The sequence below is a fragment of the Aulostomus chinensis genome, chromosome 1, assembly GCF_037954235.1.
Source record: "Aulostomus chinensis isolate RoL2024-O1b breed Wild chromosome 1, RoL_Achi_v1.0, whole genome shotgun sequence".
NCBI lineage: Eukaryota > Metazoa > Chordata > Actinopteri > Syngnathiformes > Aulostomidae > Aulostomus > Aulostomus chinensis.
Genome location: NC_141320.1, coordinates 52,901,767 through 52,921,844, shown reverse-complemented (window position 1 = coordinate 52,921,844; position 20,078 = coordinate 52,901,767). Strand labels below are relative to the sequence as shown.

At 47.1% G+C, this 20,078-nt stretch overlaps 3 protein-coding genes and 2 non-coding genes across 5 annotated transcripts in view; 1 reads left to right on the top strand and 4 right to left on the bottom strand.

Annotated features, from left to right (window-relative positions):
• LOC147272201 (protein NLRC3-like) overlaps window positions 1-6,423 on the bottom strand; it is a 109,679-nt gene extending 103,256 nt beyond the window's left edge. Inside the window, exon 1 of the mRNA XM_086202796.1 lies at window positions 6,384-6,423. Within this exon, the coding sequence (XP_086058922.1) occupies window positions 6,384-6,423 (40 nt within the window). The remainder of the gene's footprint in view (window positions 1-6,383) is intronic.
• Window positions 2,797-2,868, bottom strand: trnaa-cgc (transfer RNA alanine (anticodon CGC)). Its single transcript has one exon. It is a non-coding gene; the product is annotated as a tRNA-Ala (tRNA).
• On the top strand, window positions 3,667-3,738 carry trnae-cuc (transfer RNA glutamic acid (anticodon CUC)). Its single transcript has one exon. It is a non-coding gene; the product is annotated as a tRNA-Glu (tRNA).
• On the bottom strand, window positions 5,121-8,024 carry LOC147272200 (uncharacterized). Its single transcript, XM_086205379.1, has one exon. It carries the CDS (start codon window positions 7,980-7,982, stop codon window positions 6,672-6,674), a length of 1,311 nt encoding a protein of 436 aa, XP_086061505.1. The 5' UTR covers window positions 7,983-8,024; the 3' UTR covers window positions 5,121-6,671.
• A 4,619-nt stretch (window positions 8,025-12,643) lies between these two features.
• On the bottom strand, window positions 12,644-15,547 carry LOC147272199 (uncharacterized). Its single transcript, XM_086205462.1, has one exon. The coding sequence runs from the start codon at window positions 15,503-15,505 to the stop codon at window positions 14,195-14,197; it is 1,311 nt and encodes a 436-aa protein (XP_086061588.1). The 5' UTR covers window positions 15,506-15,547; the 3' UTR covers window positions 12,644-14,194.
• Between the last annotated feature and the right edge of the window lie 4,531 nt (window positions 15,548-20,078).

Sequence of the window (20,078 nt, the reverse complement as noted above, 5' to 3'; positions counted from 1 at the left end):
CAACTCAGCCCTCCATTCATAACGTGACTTTCGCTACGTCCGAACTGCCAAGTACCAACCTACGTTCTCCTGCTACGACCTGAACATGGCGGCACCACTCAGACACCCGAGAAGATTGGTGGGGAAGCACGACCTCTGCTGGCAGAGCACAGACACCGCAATTAGGTAGACAGCACCAACGAAAGCCCCACCTGCTGGCCTGACTGTGGTACTGCACTCCACTCTGAACGCACCCTTCACTCATTCTCTATTATTAAGCACGTTAACGCACCTGTAAAGGTGTGTTCACATTATATACATATTATATATTTATGCTTGGCCGTTTTTGATGAACTTGGGCGGTACTCTGGTGCAAAGATGAGGTCATGGAGCTGATCTGGGAGCAGTCCTGATGTTAAATGCTGTGATGAAGGACAGTGTAGAGGAAAAATGCGTCAAATTTAAATTTTAAACAGTTTAACGTTGTTGGCAGGACTCCAACCTGAGCAGGGAGACCCCAATGGATTTCTAGTCCATCGCCTTCACCACTCGGCCACAACGACCACATTCACACACTTTTGTAGGAGACTGAAATTAGACAATGAAAGTTCATGTCAGCACAGTCAAACATTTTTTGTCCTCTCTCAAAGACAAACTATTGTGTGTGTGTGTGTGTGTGTGTGTGTGTGTGTGTGTGTGTGTGTGTGTGTGTGTGTGTCAGTGTTGTGACTGAGCGGTGAAGAAGACGACCTTCTGACTCCATTTTCTTTGTTGCTCTTCTATCAGTTCCTCAGTTTCTCTCATCAAGTGAAGCAGCTTTGACAGGTTTACTTCTCTGTGTGTTCACAACTTTGGTCTTTAAACTCCTGACAAACTCACCACGTCACACATTTGGTGAATTAAAGCAACAAATAATGACATCATGATGATTCAGGTTCGGGGGGCACGGCCTGGAGGAAGAGTGGCCGTCTAGCAGAGTTGCTGGTTCAGTTCTCACTTCAGCTGGTGACCATGTTGAAGTGTCCTTGAGCAAGACACTGAGCCCCTCATTGCCCCTGATGACCAGCATCCAAGACCAACAAGCTTCTGATTGGCTCTGATTCTCTGAGCCAAAATCCAACACAGGAAACAGAAACTCTTGAGGTTGTCTCACATTTTTTAAAGAAACTCAGCACAGGACAGTGATAGGAGGCTGGTTTCCTTGATGTGGGCTTCACCTCCACTGTTGTCCACATTTAAATGCTGGCTGATGCTGGTCCCCTGTTGAAACCTGGACCAGACCAGGGACCTTCAGACCTTCAGTCTAACGCTGTTCCAGCATTGGATGAAAAAGTCTGGTCCTCTCATCTTCTTCAACATTGACTTGTTCTACCAGGACAAGAGAATCTGAGCTTGGATGTCATTTAGCAGTCAAAGGCTTGTTAAACTGGTCAACATCAGCTGGTGTTCACTCTGATGATGTAGCGATGGTCTGGATTCTTCCTTCTGGAGCACCAAGCTGCTGGGAAGAAGCCTGATGATGTCAGAGTTGTGTTCAGTGGCTCCTGCTGGGTCCATTTCTGACAAATGGGCTCCAAAGAGTTCAGCTGTTTCAAAGGCTAAGAGAAAGCAGCACATCATGGCGGTCAGGAGACGAGGTGGCCGAGTGGTTAAGGTGATGGACTGCTGATCCATTGAGCTCTGCAGGCGTGGGTTCCAATCCCATCCTCATCGTAGGAGACTTTGGTTTCTGCTCCTAGATTCTGGAACGACTCTGAACTGTGAGGCTTTGCAAGAGGAGATTCTGCAGCACCTGAGAGCTGCAGTTCCAGGACCCCACAGCACCACCTACTGAATTGGATGATAAAATGCATTTGTTGGACTTTTGTTTTTTGGTGACAGCGCCACCTATCAAATTAGATGATAGCAAAATACTACTTTCTAACTGTAGTATTAAAGGTTTATTCATTCATTTTAAACTTTTTGGAGGAAACAACTGTAAATTAACCAGCAGTTACTGGTGATGCTTCACAGTTTCCAAGCTCAAACGGCCTCCTGCTTGTTGGACTCACAATTTCCAAAAAATGTAGACATCAAAAGTCAAATCATGTTTTTGTTTGGTTTTGTGTTGTTTTGTTTTTTACTGGAGGAAAACTTCAAATTGTGATGATGTGTCTGACTTAGAAACTGAACCCCCAAAAATCAAAAAGTCTCCTTCTTCTGTGCCGTGATCTCTGAGCTGATCATGATTGATCTCATCAATAATCCTTGGCAGCCGACCAGTCACACACAGCCCCCCCCCCCCACACACACACACTGAGACATGCAGCAGCTCACAGTAACTGCCTCAGTCACACAGCAGATAGACTCCTTTCTATAACAAGATAAGCAGTAGAAAATGGATGGAAGTGATGATGAACTGATGAACAGGTGATTTGTCCAAAAGTCAACATCAGATTCATTTCCAATCTGTGGAAGCAGTTTCATCTTGAGGTTCCAGGTAAGAACAGCCAGCTGTGGGCTGACACACATCTCTTCAGGAGCACTTCTATGCTCCAAACTTGCCAGGTTGAATTGTGTCTGTATTCTGAGGGCAGCAGGAGGACGGAGGAGTGAGGACACACACATTTGGAACTGAGAGCAGCTGTGTGTGGGATTTCCCCAGCAAAGATAAAACCAGCTCCTTCATGCTGGCAATGAAGGCTCACAGTCACACTGACCCAGCTACAAATACTTTGATATGCAACAGACTGGTTTCTCTTCTGGTAGTTTGTTATCAACTGTTGTCACATTTATGGATCAATTTAGCTGGTAAGATGAAGGCTCCAAAGGACCAGCTGGAGATGCCGGGGATTGAACCCGGGGCCTCATACATGCGAAGCATGCCCTCTACCACTGAGCTACATCCCCTCTGTCAGAGTCACTGTTTAACTGATGCAGCAACACAAACACAGACACAACATTTTTCTCCTTCATTTTAGGGATAAAAAGGAAGTCAGCCTGTGATCTCAAAGGCTCTGTGATCTCAGTAGTTTCACTGTGATGTCAGCCCACACAGCCTTAGACCACAGAGGCAAGTAAGGCTCCAGGAAGCTGAGGCTGCTCCGTTCTCAGTCCAGTCCAGAGTGCAGGTTTTCCTCTCTGAAGCTTTCCAATCCAGCCCAGATCCTCTCTGACTAGCAGGAGTCTTTGACCAGGAAATGAGAATTATATTGAACGTCTGCTCATCCTCAGAATGAAGTAAAAGTATTTGTGTTCCTAAAATAATCTTCAGATGTTAAGATCAATTATTAACATTGATTGACAGCTCTAAACTGACCCATCATCACTATACAGTTGCAAACTGAGGACTGGAATATTTAGAAATCCACAGTTGCTCATAACAACTGGTAGTACAAGTACACAGTAGAGACGACTGTAGGAAGTAGCAGTTGTGAGCCTTGAAAAAAATGCAGTAAAGACAGGAAGCCCCCATCACATTGTCAGTGTTTCAGTGACTGGCATTGTGAAGAGACTGAGACAAAGTCACGTTATGAATGGAGGGCTGAGTTGGAGCAGAGGGGGACAGGATCCTGGGGGTGGACTGTCTTTAGGGGGCTGAGGTGTCTGGTGGTCTTGGTGGACCCTCTGCATCTCAAGCTGAGACCACAGAGTCCTGTGTTCTTGAGTCATTGTTTATAGTCTCTGTTGTTGGAGAGCTCAGTGTGGTCCCTGATGGTCTAGTGGTTAGGATTCGGCGCTCTCACCGCCGCGGTCCGGGTTCGATTCCCGGTCAGGGAATGAGTTATTTAGAGGTTGAGGGAGAGGTGATCAGGTGGTCCACATGATGGTGGAGGTGATGAACTGTGAGTCCATCATGGCTCCACTCTCACCCCCATTGTAGTGTTCTTGGTTCACTCTGCCATGGCCCCACGTTGAAGGGAAACTGTCTCATTCAGGTTCAACCCTTTGTTAGACTCTATTAAGTCACTGACTCCTGCAAGGACAAACTCTGGTCAGTGTGGTCCCTGATGGTCTAGTGGCTAGAATTGGTGCTCACACTGCCACAGCCTAGGGTTCAAGTCCTGGTCAGGGAAGCTGTGGATACCCTGAGGTTCTAGCCAACTATGGACTGATAGCTGACCTCCCCTCCTCTCTAAAATCCTGGAGAAAGCAGCTGCTAATCAGCTGAGTGACTTCCTCCATAACAAGAGTTGATTTGAGGGTTTTAGAGCCCAGCACAGAGACAGCACTGGTAGAAGTCACTGGATATATAAATATATATTATAGATAAATATCGGCCGACTCATCAATGGCTGAGGAATACATTCAGTCAGTAGCATAACAGTCCTCTGAAGCTGTAACGTGAGCCCACTTCTACCGACTAGAGGAGAGGTAAAATTACACCTGAAATCTGAGGTTTGTCCCTCAAAAAGAACCGCGATGTACTAAAAGTTTCCTCCCCAGAATGATTCTATCAACAAACACTTTAAATTGATATTCTGGAGTTTTATTTCAGTCGCCTGGAATTTGCTGTGGAGTGAGTAAGATGGTATTTAAATGGCAGGCCTATCCACTCGCGCTAGCACGAGCATTGCAGATAGCGTCAGCAGGACCAGACCCAATGGGTCCAGAACTGTCTCCAGTTGCTGGGAGCACCCTGGTGAGCTGGGAAGGCCAAAGGTCCAGAAAAGTGAACCTCCACTTCAAGACTGCAGCTGCTCCAGAAAGCAGCTGCAGTCTTGAAGTGGAGGAAGAAGTGCATGGACAGGAACTAGGAGGAGAGACCACATCACCAATCCAGAACAGAGTTTAAAATCCTTCTCCTCAGTCTTAAAGCTCTGAAAGGAACATTCCAGCTAAAAAGGAACCTCAGATGTGTTCTTGTGTTTTTATTATTTCGAACGATGGCAGGGATTTGGTTTGAGAGCATCCATGTCTAACTAGGTTTTGGTGCATACTGCTAATTAGCTCCCACCGCAGGTCGTGGGGGCAGCAGATAAACAGACAAATCATAACAAGAACATCCACTCCAAATAGTCAAACACCAGGGTGGTGATCAAGTAGAGCCTCTGCATGTCAACAAAAGCACTGACAACTTTAAAAGAGAACAGAAAGTTTATTAAAAGACAAGTTTATAAGGACAGTTAAAGGTGTGTAGACGGCTGTTTACACTTTAATTCAGCTGTAGAAGAAGAAGACCTTCACTGTGAAAACTCATCCTGTGTTACAGCCGCCCCTCCAGGACGGTCAGGGACCAACTTCAGTCCTGGTCCTGATACACCGGAAATCCAACCAATCCCTCCCATAGGAACCATGTATTTGTTAAAGCAGCGCTCGCTGTGTCTGTGTAGGAGCCGGTACTGAGCGTATACTGCATGTGTACTACTACTAAAGGTACTTCACCAGAGGCTCCAGCTGATGTCACATATTTCTCCATCAGCTGGATGACATCACTGATATCAGAGACTCCGCCCACTCATTTATTTTCACACATCTCAAAGACAATTCAGTGTTTGATCAGGGATCAATACATCAATATAAAGATCAGTACTTGGTGCCAAGTGGATCTTTGATGGTGACCTCAGAGAAATCAGATCAGCCCTCACACCCTCCTGTCCAATGGTGGCTCCATGATTTCAGCTTCATCCTGTCTCTTTCCTGATGTGTTTTCCCTTCTGCTTTCAAAAACTCTTTACACCCACAACCTTCATGTCTGGCCTCCACCACCATGATTAGTTTCAGTTTCTCCTCAGCTTCAGTCACACAACACAGGATGGACAAAGGAAGTTTCTCTGTTGCGTCGTCTCAAGTTTTCCTGACCTGAGGAGCTTTGTTAACTAACTCAGCAAGACTGATGTCTCTCAGCTGTGTGTTCTCATCATTGTTCTCCATGTAGACACGTTGTCTCCACTGACCATAATCCACTCACCTTCCTTCATTCGTTGCAGTGTCCCAACCAGAGACCAGTCAGGTGGTCTCTGTTCCTGCAGTCATACTGGATATTCGCTATGTGAAGGGGACCAACAAAGTGGTGGTGGACGTGTTGTCTAGAGTTCCTCAGTGTGGTATTTGATTGTGACCGGTTTTCCTCTCTCTGGTTCTCCTCTTGTCTTTTCCTAGCCTCTTAAATTGCAACAAGAGATGCTGGACCACCGGAGCAGGCCACTGGTTCCCCTCCTGATAGTTTGACCTTATCCGAGCAGTCCAATGGGGGACGTATATGGTTTTTAGAGGTTTAGTGAATTATCATTTTGGGATTCAAGAAAAATTACATTCATGGTATTTTGGTAGCGGGATTCCCTTCAGGACCCTGTTCTTGTAGGGGGGTGTGATGGTCCCTTGGCTGATGTCTTTCATGATGTTTCTTGTGTTGCAGCAGGGAGCTGGAGAGTGGGGAGCTGTTCATTCCTCCTAGTTGGTTAGTTGCTCTCTTCATAAAGAACCCGCCTTGCCGGCCAGGAGCCGCTCTTCCTCCTCATCCATTGTCACTTTCATTTTCAGCAGCCAACATCTCTTCCTTACAGCTCCCTTACACTCATGCAACCATAACATTGACTCCATTGCCTGTCAAATCCCATGGCTCTTTTTGTTCTATTTTGTTTTGTTGTTGTTTTCTTGGTTAAAAAAAACATTATTTGGCTTCCTACCCACATCTCCCACTGTTTTGCCATTGCTTCAGAGCCAAGTCGTGAGAAATGGTTTCTCCCCAGTGTGGGTTCTCATGTGACTTTTCAGATGTCCCTATTCTGAGAATTTTTTACCACAAACTGAGCAGGGGAAGGGTTCTCCTCAGTGTGCATTCTCGTGTGTCTTTTCAGACATCCCTTTTCTGAGAATCTTTTGCCACACACAGTGCAGGGGAATGGTTTCTCCCCAGTGTGCATTTTCATATGTCTTTTCAGATGTCCCTTTTCTGGGAATCTTTTATGACATACTGAGCAAGGGAATGGTTTCTCCCCAGTGTGCACTTTCATGTGTCTTTTCAGACATCCCCTTTCTGAAAATCTTTTGCAACAAACTGAGCAGGGGAATGGTTTCTCCCCAGTGTGCATTCTCATGTGTCTTTTCAGATGTCCCTTTTCTGAGAATCTTTTACTACACACTGAGCAGGGGAATGGTTTCTCCCCAGTGTGTGCTCTCATGTGTGATTCTAGATGTGCCTTCACTGAGAATCTTGTGCCACAAACTGAGCAAGGGAATGGTTTCTCCCCAGTATGTGTTCTCATGTGTCTTTTCACACATCCCTTATCTGAAAATTTTATGCCACAAACAGAGCAGGGGAATGGTTTCTCCCCAGTGTGCGTTCTCATGTGTCTTTTCAGACATCCCTTTTCTGAAAATTTTTTGATACAAAGTAAGCATGGAAAAGGTTTCTCTCCAGTGTGTGTTCTCATGTGTCTTTTCAGACATCCCTTTTCTGAAAACGTTCTGCCACAAACTGAGCAGGGGAATGGTTTCTCCAAAGTGTGTGTTCTCATGTGTGATTTCAGATTCCCCGTTGAGAATCTTTTACCACAAACTGGGCATGGGAATGGTTTCACTCCAGTATGTGTTCTCATGTGTCTATTCAGACATCCCTTTACAGAAAATCTTTTGCCGCAAACTGAGCAGGGGAATGGTTTTTCTCCAGTATGTGTTCTCATGTGCGTTTTAAGATGTCGCTTTTCTGAGAATCTTTTGCCACACACTGAGCATGGGAATGGTTTCACACCAGAGTGTGTTCTCATGTGAGTATCCAAACTACTTCTGTAACGAAAACCTTTACTGCATGTTGAGCACCTAAATGGACGCTCATCCTCACTGACTTCTGTCTCAGATTCAGAAGGACCAAAGGTCACGTTCCTGATGATTTCTGATTCTCTTCCAGTTTTTAGTTTTTGCTCTTTTGAGCTGCAATGACTCACTTCCTGTCCTGGGCTCAGTTTCTGAAGCAAATTCCTCCTTGAGCCAAAGGGTTCCTTGTGCTCAGAGGTGGCCGTGTTATCAGGTCTGACCCAATCATCCTCACTGACTTCAGTCTCAGCTTCAGAAGAGTCTGACATCTGGTCTTCAGTCTTAGGTTGTACAAGTGTATCTGGATCTACCTTGCTGGCTGGTTCTGGTTCTGGTCCTCCACTCTCTTCTCCATCAGCTTCTGTTTTCAGAGGATGAATTGGGCTCCTGCTCAGAGACTCTTCTTTCAAGTTCTCCTCAGTTAGACTCTGATGAAGCTGTGGGAACTGAGGTTTCTCTTCGTCCCCTTCACTCTTCACAGGGACCAGAGTGAAGGGGAACGTGGTGATATCAGCCTCCTCCTGCCCTTGAAGCTGCGCTCCCTCCTCACTGGTCCAGAGCTCCTCCCACTCCTCTTTAATGTGGGGGGGCTCTGGGTCCTGCAGCTCAGGGGGAACCTCTTCTTTAATCACCAGCAGCTGCTCCACATCTGCAGGACACAAACAGCAACATCAGAAATCTCTTCATTTGACTCTGAAACAGCGGAGCAACAGACAGAAACAGAAATCAACTCAATGAAAAGAGACGTCCTGCTACTGACGACCAGTCAGCAAACTGGGAACAGAAACGCTGGCTTCAGATGCTTGGATCAACGTTGTGTCACCCAGGTCAAAGGTCATAGGTCCCCTCTGCTGAATGCCTTTGTCCATTCATAATCACATTCACTCGTTGGAATGTTAGTGTCTATAATGGGACAAATGGACAATTCTTGAACGGCCAGTCCAACCCAAGGTCGCCAAGAAAAATCTTTCTTTTTTTAAGTAGGCCTTTATAATATCCGTGTCAGCCTACATCTTAATGTCAAAAAAGAAGCAACATGCACAGCATCCTGGGCCAGCCTGACACACACACACGACACGGCAAGGCTGAGTGAAGCAGTCCTAGTCCCCTATTATCCAGCTAGAACCCTTCGCTCCCAGGATGGAGGGTTACTGGTGGTTCCTAGAGTTCTAAAAGTAGAATGGGAGCCAGAGCCTTCAGCTATCAGGCTCCCCTCCTGTGGAACGGTTTGAGTCCGGGATGCCCCCCCCCCCCCAAGACCTTCCTTTTTGATCAAACTTATAGTTAGGACAGCTTAAACCGGCCCTTCGATATTTTGCTGTAGGCTTCAACCTGGTTTATGCTTCTGCATGGCATCAACGCCGTACCTACACTGTCGACGCAGACCTACATGGACCCTACGCCGCAGCAGACGTGCACCTCCAAAATGTCCTGACTATTCATTGTGTCGACACGTCGTGACGTGAACATCAAGGACTGTGATTGGTCCGTTCAGAGGAGTCGCCGAATGCATTTAGAGGTGGAAGAACCTCCACGACAAAATGTGCGTCTCCGGAAGAAAATGGCCACAAGTCGTGTTTTTCATGTTCAAGGTTTTAAGTTTGATTCATGAAAACAAAGTCGTTCAAAGAGAAGCACTGGACTTTCTGTTGGAAATAGTTTTGTTTTGGAATCTGACAAGAGCCCCCGAAACCATAGAAAGACACAGCCACACCCCCTAGCAGCTTGGAGGTGAGCTGCAGAGCAACGCATTCCCTCAACACAGAACTGGGCACTGGGCTTCTCTCTCCTCCTCTCTGTCCTCCTATATGTGTCATACATAAATCACACACATAACTAACTCCTCTTCTCCCCTCATCCCAGATCCTGGTGCTGCTGAGGAGGCTGCAGACCTGAAGAGGCTCAAGCTGCCACCCGTAGCTCCACCTGCTCACGTCCCCGTCTGTCCATCAGTCTCTTCCTTTCTCTCTCTCTTTATCTCTGTCCCTCTCTTTCCTTCTGCATATCTGTCTTCCTCCATTCTCTGTCTTTGTCTCTGCCCTGCTCTCCTGCTCTCTTTCCCCCTAACCAGTCAAAGCAGAAGGCCATCCCCACTGATCCTGGATCTGCTCGACGTTCCTGCCTGTTAAAAGGAAGGTTTTCATCACCACTGTTGCAGGATGTGCTGCTGGTGGAGAATTGTTGGGTGGAGGTTCATTGAAGGAGTTTGGTTCGAGACCTGCTCTACTAGTAAAGAGTCATGAGAGAACTTTGTTGTGATTTGGTTCAAACAAATAAAATTGACTTGACTTGAACGTGATGATAGTGTGGAAAAACTGTCAAAAAGAATGAAGACAGGTGAGAAAGAAAAGGGAGGATTAAAAAGAAGAGATTAAAGAAAAGCTATGGTTCTGCTGAGTGTTGTGATGCTCATGTTTAGCTGTCAAGCTAGCAGCTCTGGACTCACTGATCTGGACTGAAACTGCATTGAAATGAAACAACAGAGCTTCACTGGTGTCTGCAGGAGGTTTGCCTTTGGATTTTGTCCCCTAAATCGACTGTAACATTGGTTCATTCTGACGGGACTCATTTGGATATCATGTGACTTGCTGGAGACAGAGAGACTGCTGACACGTGTGTGTGTGTGTGTGTGTGTGTGTGTGTGTGTGTGTGTGTGTGTGTGTGTGTGTGTGTGTGTGTGCTGACTGAGTCCCACCAACATTGTGCTGCCTGCTCTTTGACTTTGTCTCAGGGGTTTTTCCAGCTGGTCTGGACCACTTGGTCTGATGAAGCTCCAGCTAGAATTCCTAGACTTTGTTTCTGAGCTACTAAAACCTCCCTTTATGTTGGGAACAATGCAGCAGGTCCCTGCGGGGACTCACCTGCTCTGTCCAGCCTGACTCGGGGCTTCAGCACGGCATCGAGCAGCAACCTCTGCCGGCGGTTCTCCCGCTCGTACTCCGCCACGGTTTCCTCCAGCAGAGCCACGATCTGCTCCGCGGCCGCCGCCAGCCGCTCGGTGAGCAGCGCTCTCAGCACCGGGACTCCAGCCGCTGAGTCTCCTTCTCCCAGCTGCAGCAGGAAGTCTTCAGCGGCGGCGAGGATCCGCTCCTGGACCGACACCCGCAGCAGCTGCGCGGCGCACATGTTGAGGTTCTACCGGCGCCACTCAGCCTTCAGGAGACAAAGACCGAGGCCGGGGGTTCACGGACTTCTCCTTCTTTCCTTGTTGTTTGAAAACGTCCCGCGTCTTCGTCTCGTTCTGTGAAGCGCGTATTGATGACGTATGTGGTGACGTCCAAAGCCTCGTGAGCCGGCAGTGACCACGTGACTGATTCAGGACCTCCTTCTCCGGCTTGGCCTGAGATTCTAAATGTAAAGCAGTGAAACGCCGTGGTTTCCTCCCTCCTCGTCCAAAAGCGTTCGCTATTTGATCAAAGGAAGGAGAAACAAGTGACTCGATGTTGTGGAGGCTGAACTCCGAGTTGAGAGAACTTTCATTCTGATCTGAGAGCAGCAACAAAGCCACTGAGAAAAACTGAACCACTGTCAGAGTCGGCACAGCATCAGCAGTCAGGCTGTGTTCACACTGGGAGAAACCATCGGACAGAAACCTCCCTCAGTCACACTGAAGGAACCTGAACTGACTGCTGCAGCTGGGACACACACACACACACACACACACACACACACACACACACTCAGCAGGAAACATGAACAGAGAGATAAAAGCACAGGATGCCTCCTCCTCCTCCTTCCAGAGATCAACTGATCTCCAGATTGACTTCAATTCTTTGATCAGAATTCTTCTTCCTCCTTGATAGATTTATTGATACTTTGTCATAGACGGTCCATTCCTATTGGAGGATGTTAAAGAGCAGGAGAACCAGGTTCCCATGGACTGATAGCTGACCTCCCCTCCTCTCTAAAATCCTGGAGAAAGCAGCTGCTAATCAGCTGAGTGACTTCCTCCATAACAAGAGTTGATTTGAGGGTTTTAGAGCCCAGCACAGAGACAGCACTGGTAGAAGTCACTGGATATATAAATATATATTATAGATAAATATCGGCCGACTCATCAATGGCTGAGGAATACATTCAGTCAGTAGCATAACAGTCCTCTGAAGCTGTAACGTGAGCCCACTTCTACCGACTAGAGGAGAGGTAAAATTACACCTGAAATCTGAGGTTTGTCCCTCAAAAAGAACCGCGATGTACTAAAAGTTTCCTCCCCAGAATGATTCTATCAACAAACACTTTAAATTGATATTCTGGAGTTTTATTTCAGTCGCCTGGAATTTGCTGTGGAGTGAGTAAGATGGTATTTAAATGGCAGGCCTATCCACTCGCGCTAGCACGAGCATTGCAGATAGCGTCAGCAGGACCAGACCCAATGGGTCCAGAACTGTCTCCAGTTGCTGGGAGCACCCTGGTGAGCTGGGAAGGCCAAAGGTCCAGAAAAGTGAACCTCCACTTCAAGACTGCAGCTGCTCCAGAAAGCAGCTGCAGTCTTGAAGTGGAGGAAGAAGTGCATGGACAGGAACTAGGAGGAGAGACCACATCACCAATCCAGAACAGAGTTTAAAATCCTTCTCCTCAGTCTTAAAGCTCTGAAAGGAACATTCCAGCTAAAAAGGAACCTCAGATGTGTTCTTGTGTTTTTATTATTTCGAACGATGGCAGGGATTTGGTTTGAGAGCATCCATGTCTAACTAGGTTTTGGTGCATACTGCTAATTAGCTCCCACCGCAGGTCGTGGGGGCAGCAGATAAACAGACAAATCATAACAAGAACATCCACTCCAAATAGTCAAACACCAGGGTGGTGATCAAGTAGAGCCTCTGCATGTCAACAAAAGCACTGACAACTTTAAAAGAGAACAGAAAGTTTATTAAAAGACAAGTTTATAAGGACAGTTAAAGGTGTGTAGACGGCTGTTTACACTTTAATTCAGCTGTAGAAGAAGAAGACCTTCACTGTGAAAACTCATCCTGTGTTACAGCCGCCCCTCCAGGACGGTCAGGGACCAACTTCAGTCCTGGTCCTGATACACCGGAAATCCAACCAATCCCTCCCATAGGAACCATGTATTTGTTAAAGCAGCGCTCGCTGTGTCTGTGTAGGAGCCGGTACTGAGCGTATACTGCATGTGTACTACTACTAAAGGTACTTCACCAGAGGCTCCAGCTGATGTCACATATTTCTCCATCAGCTGGATGACATCACTGATATCAGAGACTCCGCCCACTCATTTATTTTCACACATCTCAAAGACAATTCAGTGTTTGATCAGGGATCAATACATCAATATAAAGATCAGTACTTGGTGCCAAGTGGATCTTTGATGGTGACCTCAGAGAAATCAGATCAGCCCTCACACCCTCCTGTCCAATGGTGGCTCCATGATTTCAGCTTCATCCTGTCTCTTTCCTGATGTGTTTTCCCTTCTGCTTTCAAAAACTCTTTACACCCACAACCTTCATGTCTGGCCTCCACCACCATGATTAGTTTCAGTTTCTCCTCAGCTTCAGTCACACAACACAGGATGGACAAAGGAAGTTTCTCTGTTGCGTCGTCTCAAGTTTTCCTGACCTGAGGAGCTTTGTTAACTAACTCAGCAAGACTGATGTCTCTCAGCTGTGTGTTCTCATCATTGTTCTCCATGTAGACACGTTGTCTCCACTGACCATAATCCACTCACCTTCCTTCATTCGTTGCAGTGTCCCAACCAGAGACCAGTCAGGTGGTCTCTGTTCCTGCAGTCATACTGGATATTCGCTATGTGAAGGGGACCAACAAAGTGGTGGTGGACGTGTTGTCTAGAGTTCCTCAGTGTGGTATTTGATTGTGACCGGTTTTCCTCTCTCTGGTTCTCCTCTTGTCTTTTCCTAGCCTCTTAAATTGCAACAAGAGATGCTGGACCACCGGAGCAGGCCACTGGTTCCCCTCCTGATAGTTTGACCTTATCCGAGCAGTCCAATGGGGGACGTATATGGTTTTTAGAGGTTTAGTGAATTATCATTTTGGGATTCAAGAAAAATTACATTCATGGTATTTTGGTAGCGGGATTCCCTTCAGGACCCTGTTCTTGTAGGGGGGTGTGATGGTCCCTTGGCTGATGTCTTTCATGATGTTTCTTGTGTTGCAGCAGGGAGCTGGAGAGTGGGGAGCTGTTCATTCCTCCTAGTTGGTTAGTTGCTCTCTTCATAAAGAACCCGCCTTGCCGGCCAGGAGCCGCTCTTCCTCCTCATCCATTGTCACTTTCATTTTCAGCAGCCAACATCTCTTCCTTACAGCTCCCTTACACTCATGCAACCATAACATTGACTCCATTGCCTGTCAAATCCCATGGCTCTTTTTGTTCTATTTTGTTTTGTTGTTGTTTTCTTGGTTAAAAAAAACATTATTTGGCTTCCTACCCACATCTCCCACTGTTTTGCCATTGCTTCAGAGCAAGTCGTGAGAAATGGTTTCTCCCCAGTGTGGGTTCTCATGTGACTTTTCAGATGTCCCTATTCTGAGAATTTTTTACCACAAACTGAGCAGGGGAAGGGTTCTCCTCAGTGTGCATTCTCGTGTGTCTTTTCAGACATCCCTTTTCTGAGAATCTTTTGCCACACACAGTGCAGGGGAATGGTTTCTCCCCAGTGTGCATTTTCATATGTCTTTTCAGATGTCCCTTTTCTGGGAATCTTTTATGACATACTGAGCAAGGGAATGGTTTCTCCCCAGTGTGCACTTTCATGTGTCTTTTCAGACATCCCCTTTCTGAAAATCTTTTGCAACAAACTGAGCAGGGGAATGGTTTCTCCCCAGTGTGCATTCTCATGTGTCTTTTCAGATGTCCCTTTTCTGAGAATCTTTTACTACACACTGAGCAGGGGAATGGTTTCTCCCCAGTGTGTGCTCTCATGTGTGATTCTAGATGTGCCTTCACTGAGAATCTTGTGCCACAAACTGAGCAAGGGAATGGTTTCTCCCCAGTATGTGTTCTCATGTGTCTTTTCACACATCCCTTATCTGAAAATTTTATGCCACAAACAGAGCAGGGGAATGGTTTCTCCCCAGTGTGCGTTCTCATGTGTCTTTTCAGACATCCCTTTTCTGAAAATTTTTTGATACAAAGTAAGCATGGAAAAGGTTTCTCTCCAGTGTGTGTTCTCATGTGTCTTTTCAGACATCCCTTTTCTGAAAACGTTCTGCCACAAACTGAGCAGGGGAATGGTTTCTCCAAAGTGTGTGTTCTCATGTGTGATTTCAGATTCCCCGTTGAGAATCTTTTACCACAAACTGGGCATGGGAATGGTTTCACTCCAGTATGTGTTCTCATGTGTCTATTCAGACATCCCTTTACAGAAAATCTTTTGCCGCAAACTGAGCAGGGGAATGGTTTTTCTCCAGTATGTGTTCTCATGTGCGTTTTAAGATGTCGCTTTTCTGAGAATCTTTTGCCACACACTGAGCATGGGAATGGTTTCACACCAGAGTGTGTTCTCATGTGAGTATCCAAACTACTTCTGTAACGAAAACCTTTACTGCATGTTGAGCACCTAAATGGACGCTCATCCTCACTGACTTCTGTCTCAGATTCAGAAGGACCAAAGGTCACGTTCCTGATGATTTCTGATTCTCTTCCAGTTTTTAGTTTTTGCTCTTTTGAGCTGCAATGACTCACTTCCTGTCCTGGGCTCAGTTTCTGAAGCAAATTCCTCCTTGAGCCAAAGGGTTCCTTGTGCTCAGAGGTGGCCGTGTTATCAGGTCTGACCCAATCATCCTCACTGACTTCAGTCTCAGCTTCAGAAGAGTCTGACATCTGGTCTTCAGTCTTAGGTTGTACAAGTGTATCTGGATCTACCTTGCTGGCTGGTTCTGGTTCTGGTCCTCCACTCTCTTCTCCATCAGCTTCTGTTTTCAGAGGATGAATTGGGCTCCTGCTCAGAGACTCTTCTTTCAAGTTCTCCTCAGTTAGACTCTGATGAAGCTGTGGGAACTGAGGTTTCTCTTCGTCCCCTTCACTCTTCACAGGGACCAGAGTGAAGGGGAACGTGGTGATATCAGCCTCCTCCTGCCCTTGAAGCTGCGCTCCCTCCTCACTGGTCCAGAGCTCCTCCCACTCCTCTTTAATGTGGGGGGGCTCTGGGTCCTGCAGCTCAGGGGGAACCTCTTCTTTAATCACCAGCAGCTGCTCCACATCTGCAGGACACAAACAGCAACATCAGAAATCTCTTCATTTGACTCTGAAACAGCGGAGCAACAGACAGAAACAGAAATCAACTCAATGAAAAGAGACGTCCTGCTACTGACGACCAGTCAGCAAACTGGGAACAGAAACGCTGGCTTCAGATGCTTGGATCAACGTTGTGTCACCCAGGTCAAAGGTCATAGGTCCCCTCTGCTGAATGCCTTTGTCCATTCATAATCACATTCACTCGTTGGAATGTTAGTGTCTATAATGGGACAAATGGACAATTCTTGAACGGCCAGTCCAACCCAAGGTCGCCAAGAAAAATCTTTCTTTTTTTAAGTAGGCCTTTATAATATCCGTGTCAGCCTACATCTTAATGTCAAAAAAGAAGCAACATGCACAGCATCCTGGGCCAGCCTGACACACACACACGACACGGCAAGGCTGAGTGAAGCAGTCCTAGTCCCCTATTATCCAGCTAGAACCCTTCGCTCCCAGGATGGAGGGTTACTGGTGGTTCCTAGAGTTCTAAAAGTAGAATGGGAGCCAGAGCCTTCAGCTATCAGGCTCCCCTCCTGTGGAACGGTTTGAGTCCGGGATGCCCCCCCCCCCCCAAGACCTTCCTTTTTGATCAAACTTATAGTTAGGACAGCTTAAACCGGCCCTTCGATATTTTGCTGTAGGCTTCAACCTGGTTTATGCTTCTGCATGGCATCAACGCCGTACCTACACTGTCGACGCAGACCTACATGGACCCTACGCCGCAGCAGACGTGCACCTCCAAAATGTCCTGACTATTCATTGTGTCGACACGTCGTGACGTGAACATCAAGGACTGTGATTGGTCCGTTCAGAGGAGTCGCCGAATGCATTTAGAGGTGGAAGAACCTCCACGACAAAATGTGCGTCTCCGGAAGAAAATGGCCACAAGTCGTGTTTTTCATGTTCAAGGTTTTAAGTTTGATTCATGAAAACAAAGTCGTTCAAAGAGAAGCACTGGACTTTCTGTTGGAAATAGTTTTGTTTTGGAATCTGACAAGAGCCCCCGAAACCATAGAAAGACACAGCCACACCCCCTAGCAGCTTGGAGGTGAGCTGCAGAGCAACGCATTCCCTCAACACAGAACTGGGCACTGGGCTTCTCTCTCCTCCTCTCTGTCCTCCTATATGTGTCATACATAAATCACACACATAACTAACTCCTCTTCTCCCCTCATCCCAGATCCTGGTGCTGCTGAGGAGGCTGCAGACCTGAAGAGGCTCAAGCTGCCACCCGTAGCTCCACCTGCTCACGTCCCCGTCTGTCCATCAGTCTCTTCCTTTCTCTCTCTCTTTATCTCTGTCCCTCTCTTTCCTTCTGCATATCTGTCTTCCTCCATTCTCTGTCTTTGTCTCTGCCCTGCTCTCCTGCTCTCTTTCCCCCTAACCAGTCAAAGCAGAAGGCCATCCCCACTGATCCTGGATCTGCTCGACGTTCCTGCCTGTTAAAAGGAAGGTTTTCATCACCACTGTTGCAGGATGTGCTGCTGGTGGAGAATTGTTGGGTGGAGGTTCATTGAAGGAGTTTGGTTCGAGACCTGCTCTACTAGTAAAGAGTCATGAGAGAACTTTTGTTGTGATTTGGTTCAAACAAATAAAATTGACTTGACTTGAACGTGATGATAGTGTGGAAAAACTGTCAAAAAGAATGAAGACAGGTGAGAAAGAAAAGGGAGGATTAAAAAGAAGAGATTAAAGAAAAGCTATGGTTCTGCTGAGTGTTGTGATGCTCATGTTTAGCTGTCAAGCTAGCAGCTCTGGACTCACTGATCTGGACTGAAACTGCATTGAAATGAAACAACAGAGCTTCACTGGTGTCTGCAGGAGGTTTGCCTTTGGATTTTGTCCCCTAAATCGACTGTAACATTGGTTCATTCTGACGGGACTCATTTGGATATCATGTGACTTGCTGGAGACAGAGAGACTGCTGACACGTGTGTGTGTGTGTGTGTGTGTGTGTGTGTGTGTGTGTGTGTGTGTGTGTGTGTGTGTGTGTGTGTGTGCTGACTGAGTCCCACCAACATTGTGCTGCCTGCTCTTTGACTTTGTCTCAGGGGTTTTTCCAGCTGGTCTGGACCACTTGGTCTGATGAAGCTCCAGCTAGAATTCCTAGACTTTGTTTCTGAGCTACTAAAACCTCCCTTTATGTTGGGAACAATGCAGCAGGTCCCTGCGGGGACTCACCTGCTCTGTCCAGCCTGACTCGGGGCTTCAGCACGGCATCGAGCAGCAACCTCTGCCGGCGGTTCTCCCGCTCGTACTCCGCCACGGTTTCCTCCAGCAGAGCCACGATCTGCTCCGCGGCCGCCGCCAGCCGCTCGGTGAGCAGCGCTCTCAGCACCGGGACTCCAGCCGCTGAGTCTCCTTCTCCCAGCTGCAGCAGGAAGTCTTCAGCGGCGGCGAGGATCCGCTCCTGGACCGACACCCGCAGCAGCTGCGCGGCGCACATGTTGAGGTTCTACCGGCGCCACTCAGCCTTCAGGAGACAAAGACCGAGGCCGGGGGTTCACGGACTTCTCCTTCTTTCCTTGTTGTTTGAAAACGTCCCGCGTCTTCGTCTCGTTCTGTGAAGCGCGTATTGATGACGTATGTGGTGACGTCCAAAGCCTCGTGAGCCGGCAGTGACCACGTGACTGATTCAGGACCTCCTTCTCCGGCTTGGCCTGAGATTCTAAATGTAAAGCAGTGAAACGCCGTGGTTTCCTCCCTCCTCGTCCAAAAGCGTTCGCTATTTGATCAAAGGAAGGAGAAACAAGTGACTCGATGTTGTGGAGGCTGAACTCCGAGTTGAGAGAACTTTCATTCTGATCTGAGAGCAGCAACAAAGCCACTGAGAAAAACTGAACCACTGTCAGAGTCGGCACAGCATCAGCAGTCAGGCTGTGTTCACACTGGGAGAAACCATCGGACAGAAACCTCCCTCAGTCACACTGAAGGAACCTGAACTGACTGCTGCAGCTGGGACACACACACACACACACACACACACACACACACACACACTCAGCAGGAAACATGAACAGAGAGATAAAAGCACAGGATGCCTCCTCCTCCTCCTTCCAGAGATCAACTGATCTCCAGATTGACTTCAATTCTTTGATCAGAATTCTTCTTCCTCCTTGATAGATTTATTGATACTTTGTCATAGACGGTCCATTCCTATTGGAGGATGTTAAAGAGCAGGAGAACCAGGTTCCCATGTATGGAACTAGAATATTTATATACTGTATTGCAGTCGTTTCCAACATCCATCCATCCATTGTCTTCCACTTATTCCTGTTAAGGGTCATGGGGGTGGAGCCTATCGCAGAGTCTACAGGTGAGAGGCGGGGTTCACCCTGGACAGGTCAGCAGTCCATCACAGGACCAACACATAGAGACAGACAACCATTCACTCTCACAGTCACACCTACAGTCAATTTAGAGTATCAATCAGCCTCGTCCCCTCTTGATGTCTTTGGACTGTGGAGGAAGCTGGAGTACCAGAGAGAACCCACACAGGAACAGGGAGAACATGGAGACTCACACAGAAAGATCCTGTGCTCCAGCCGGGACTGGAACCCTGAACCTTCTTGCTGTGAGGTATTTTTATCTCACAAGTGGAAAAATGTAGAATCTTCATGTCATTACATGTCGTTCTCCATTGGGTCACTAGGGGGCAGCACCTACCTGCATCACCAATATGAGCCTTCAGTCTGTCAGGGGGTAGAATTCAGTCACCACCAATGACATCAGAGTCAGAGTTTAGATATCAAAGACAGACATTAAAGCCTCTCTGATAAAACAAAAATATACTGCAATATTTTTTTCCAAAGTGAGACCCTCTTTATTCTCTAGTTTAATCTGCTGCAGTAATAATGAGCATCTTTGTCAGTCTACTGATGAATGTCAGATATCTTTGATGACCAAACCTGGACGTTTGTCTCAGTTTGACTGGAAGTCTCATTCATTCATTTCTCCTCCATGATTTCCTGCAATGATTTCCTGGTTCTGCTCCATTCAGGTTCAGAGAGCTGAGATTAAAATCACTCAGGAATAAAAGAGGAGACACCAACAAGTCAGCATGGAAGAGGAGCAGCTTTTCAAACTGGTCACCCTGGCTGCTGGTCTGGGCCTCCCTTTGCCTCGGTGCTCCTTGAACCAGTGAAGGTCCTGGTCCAGT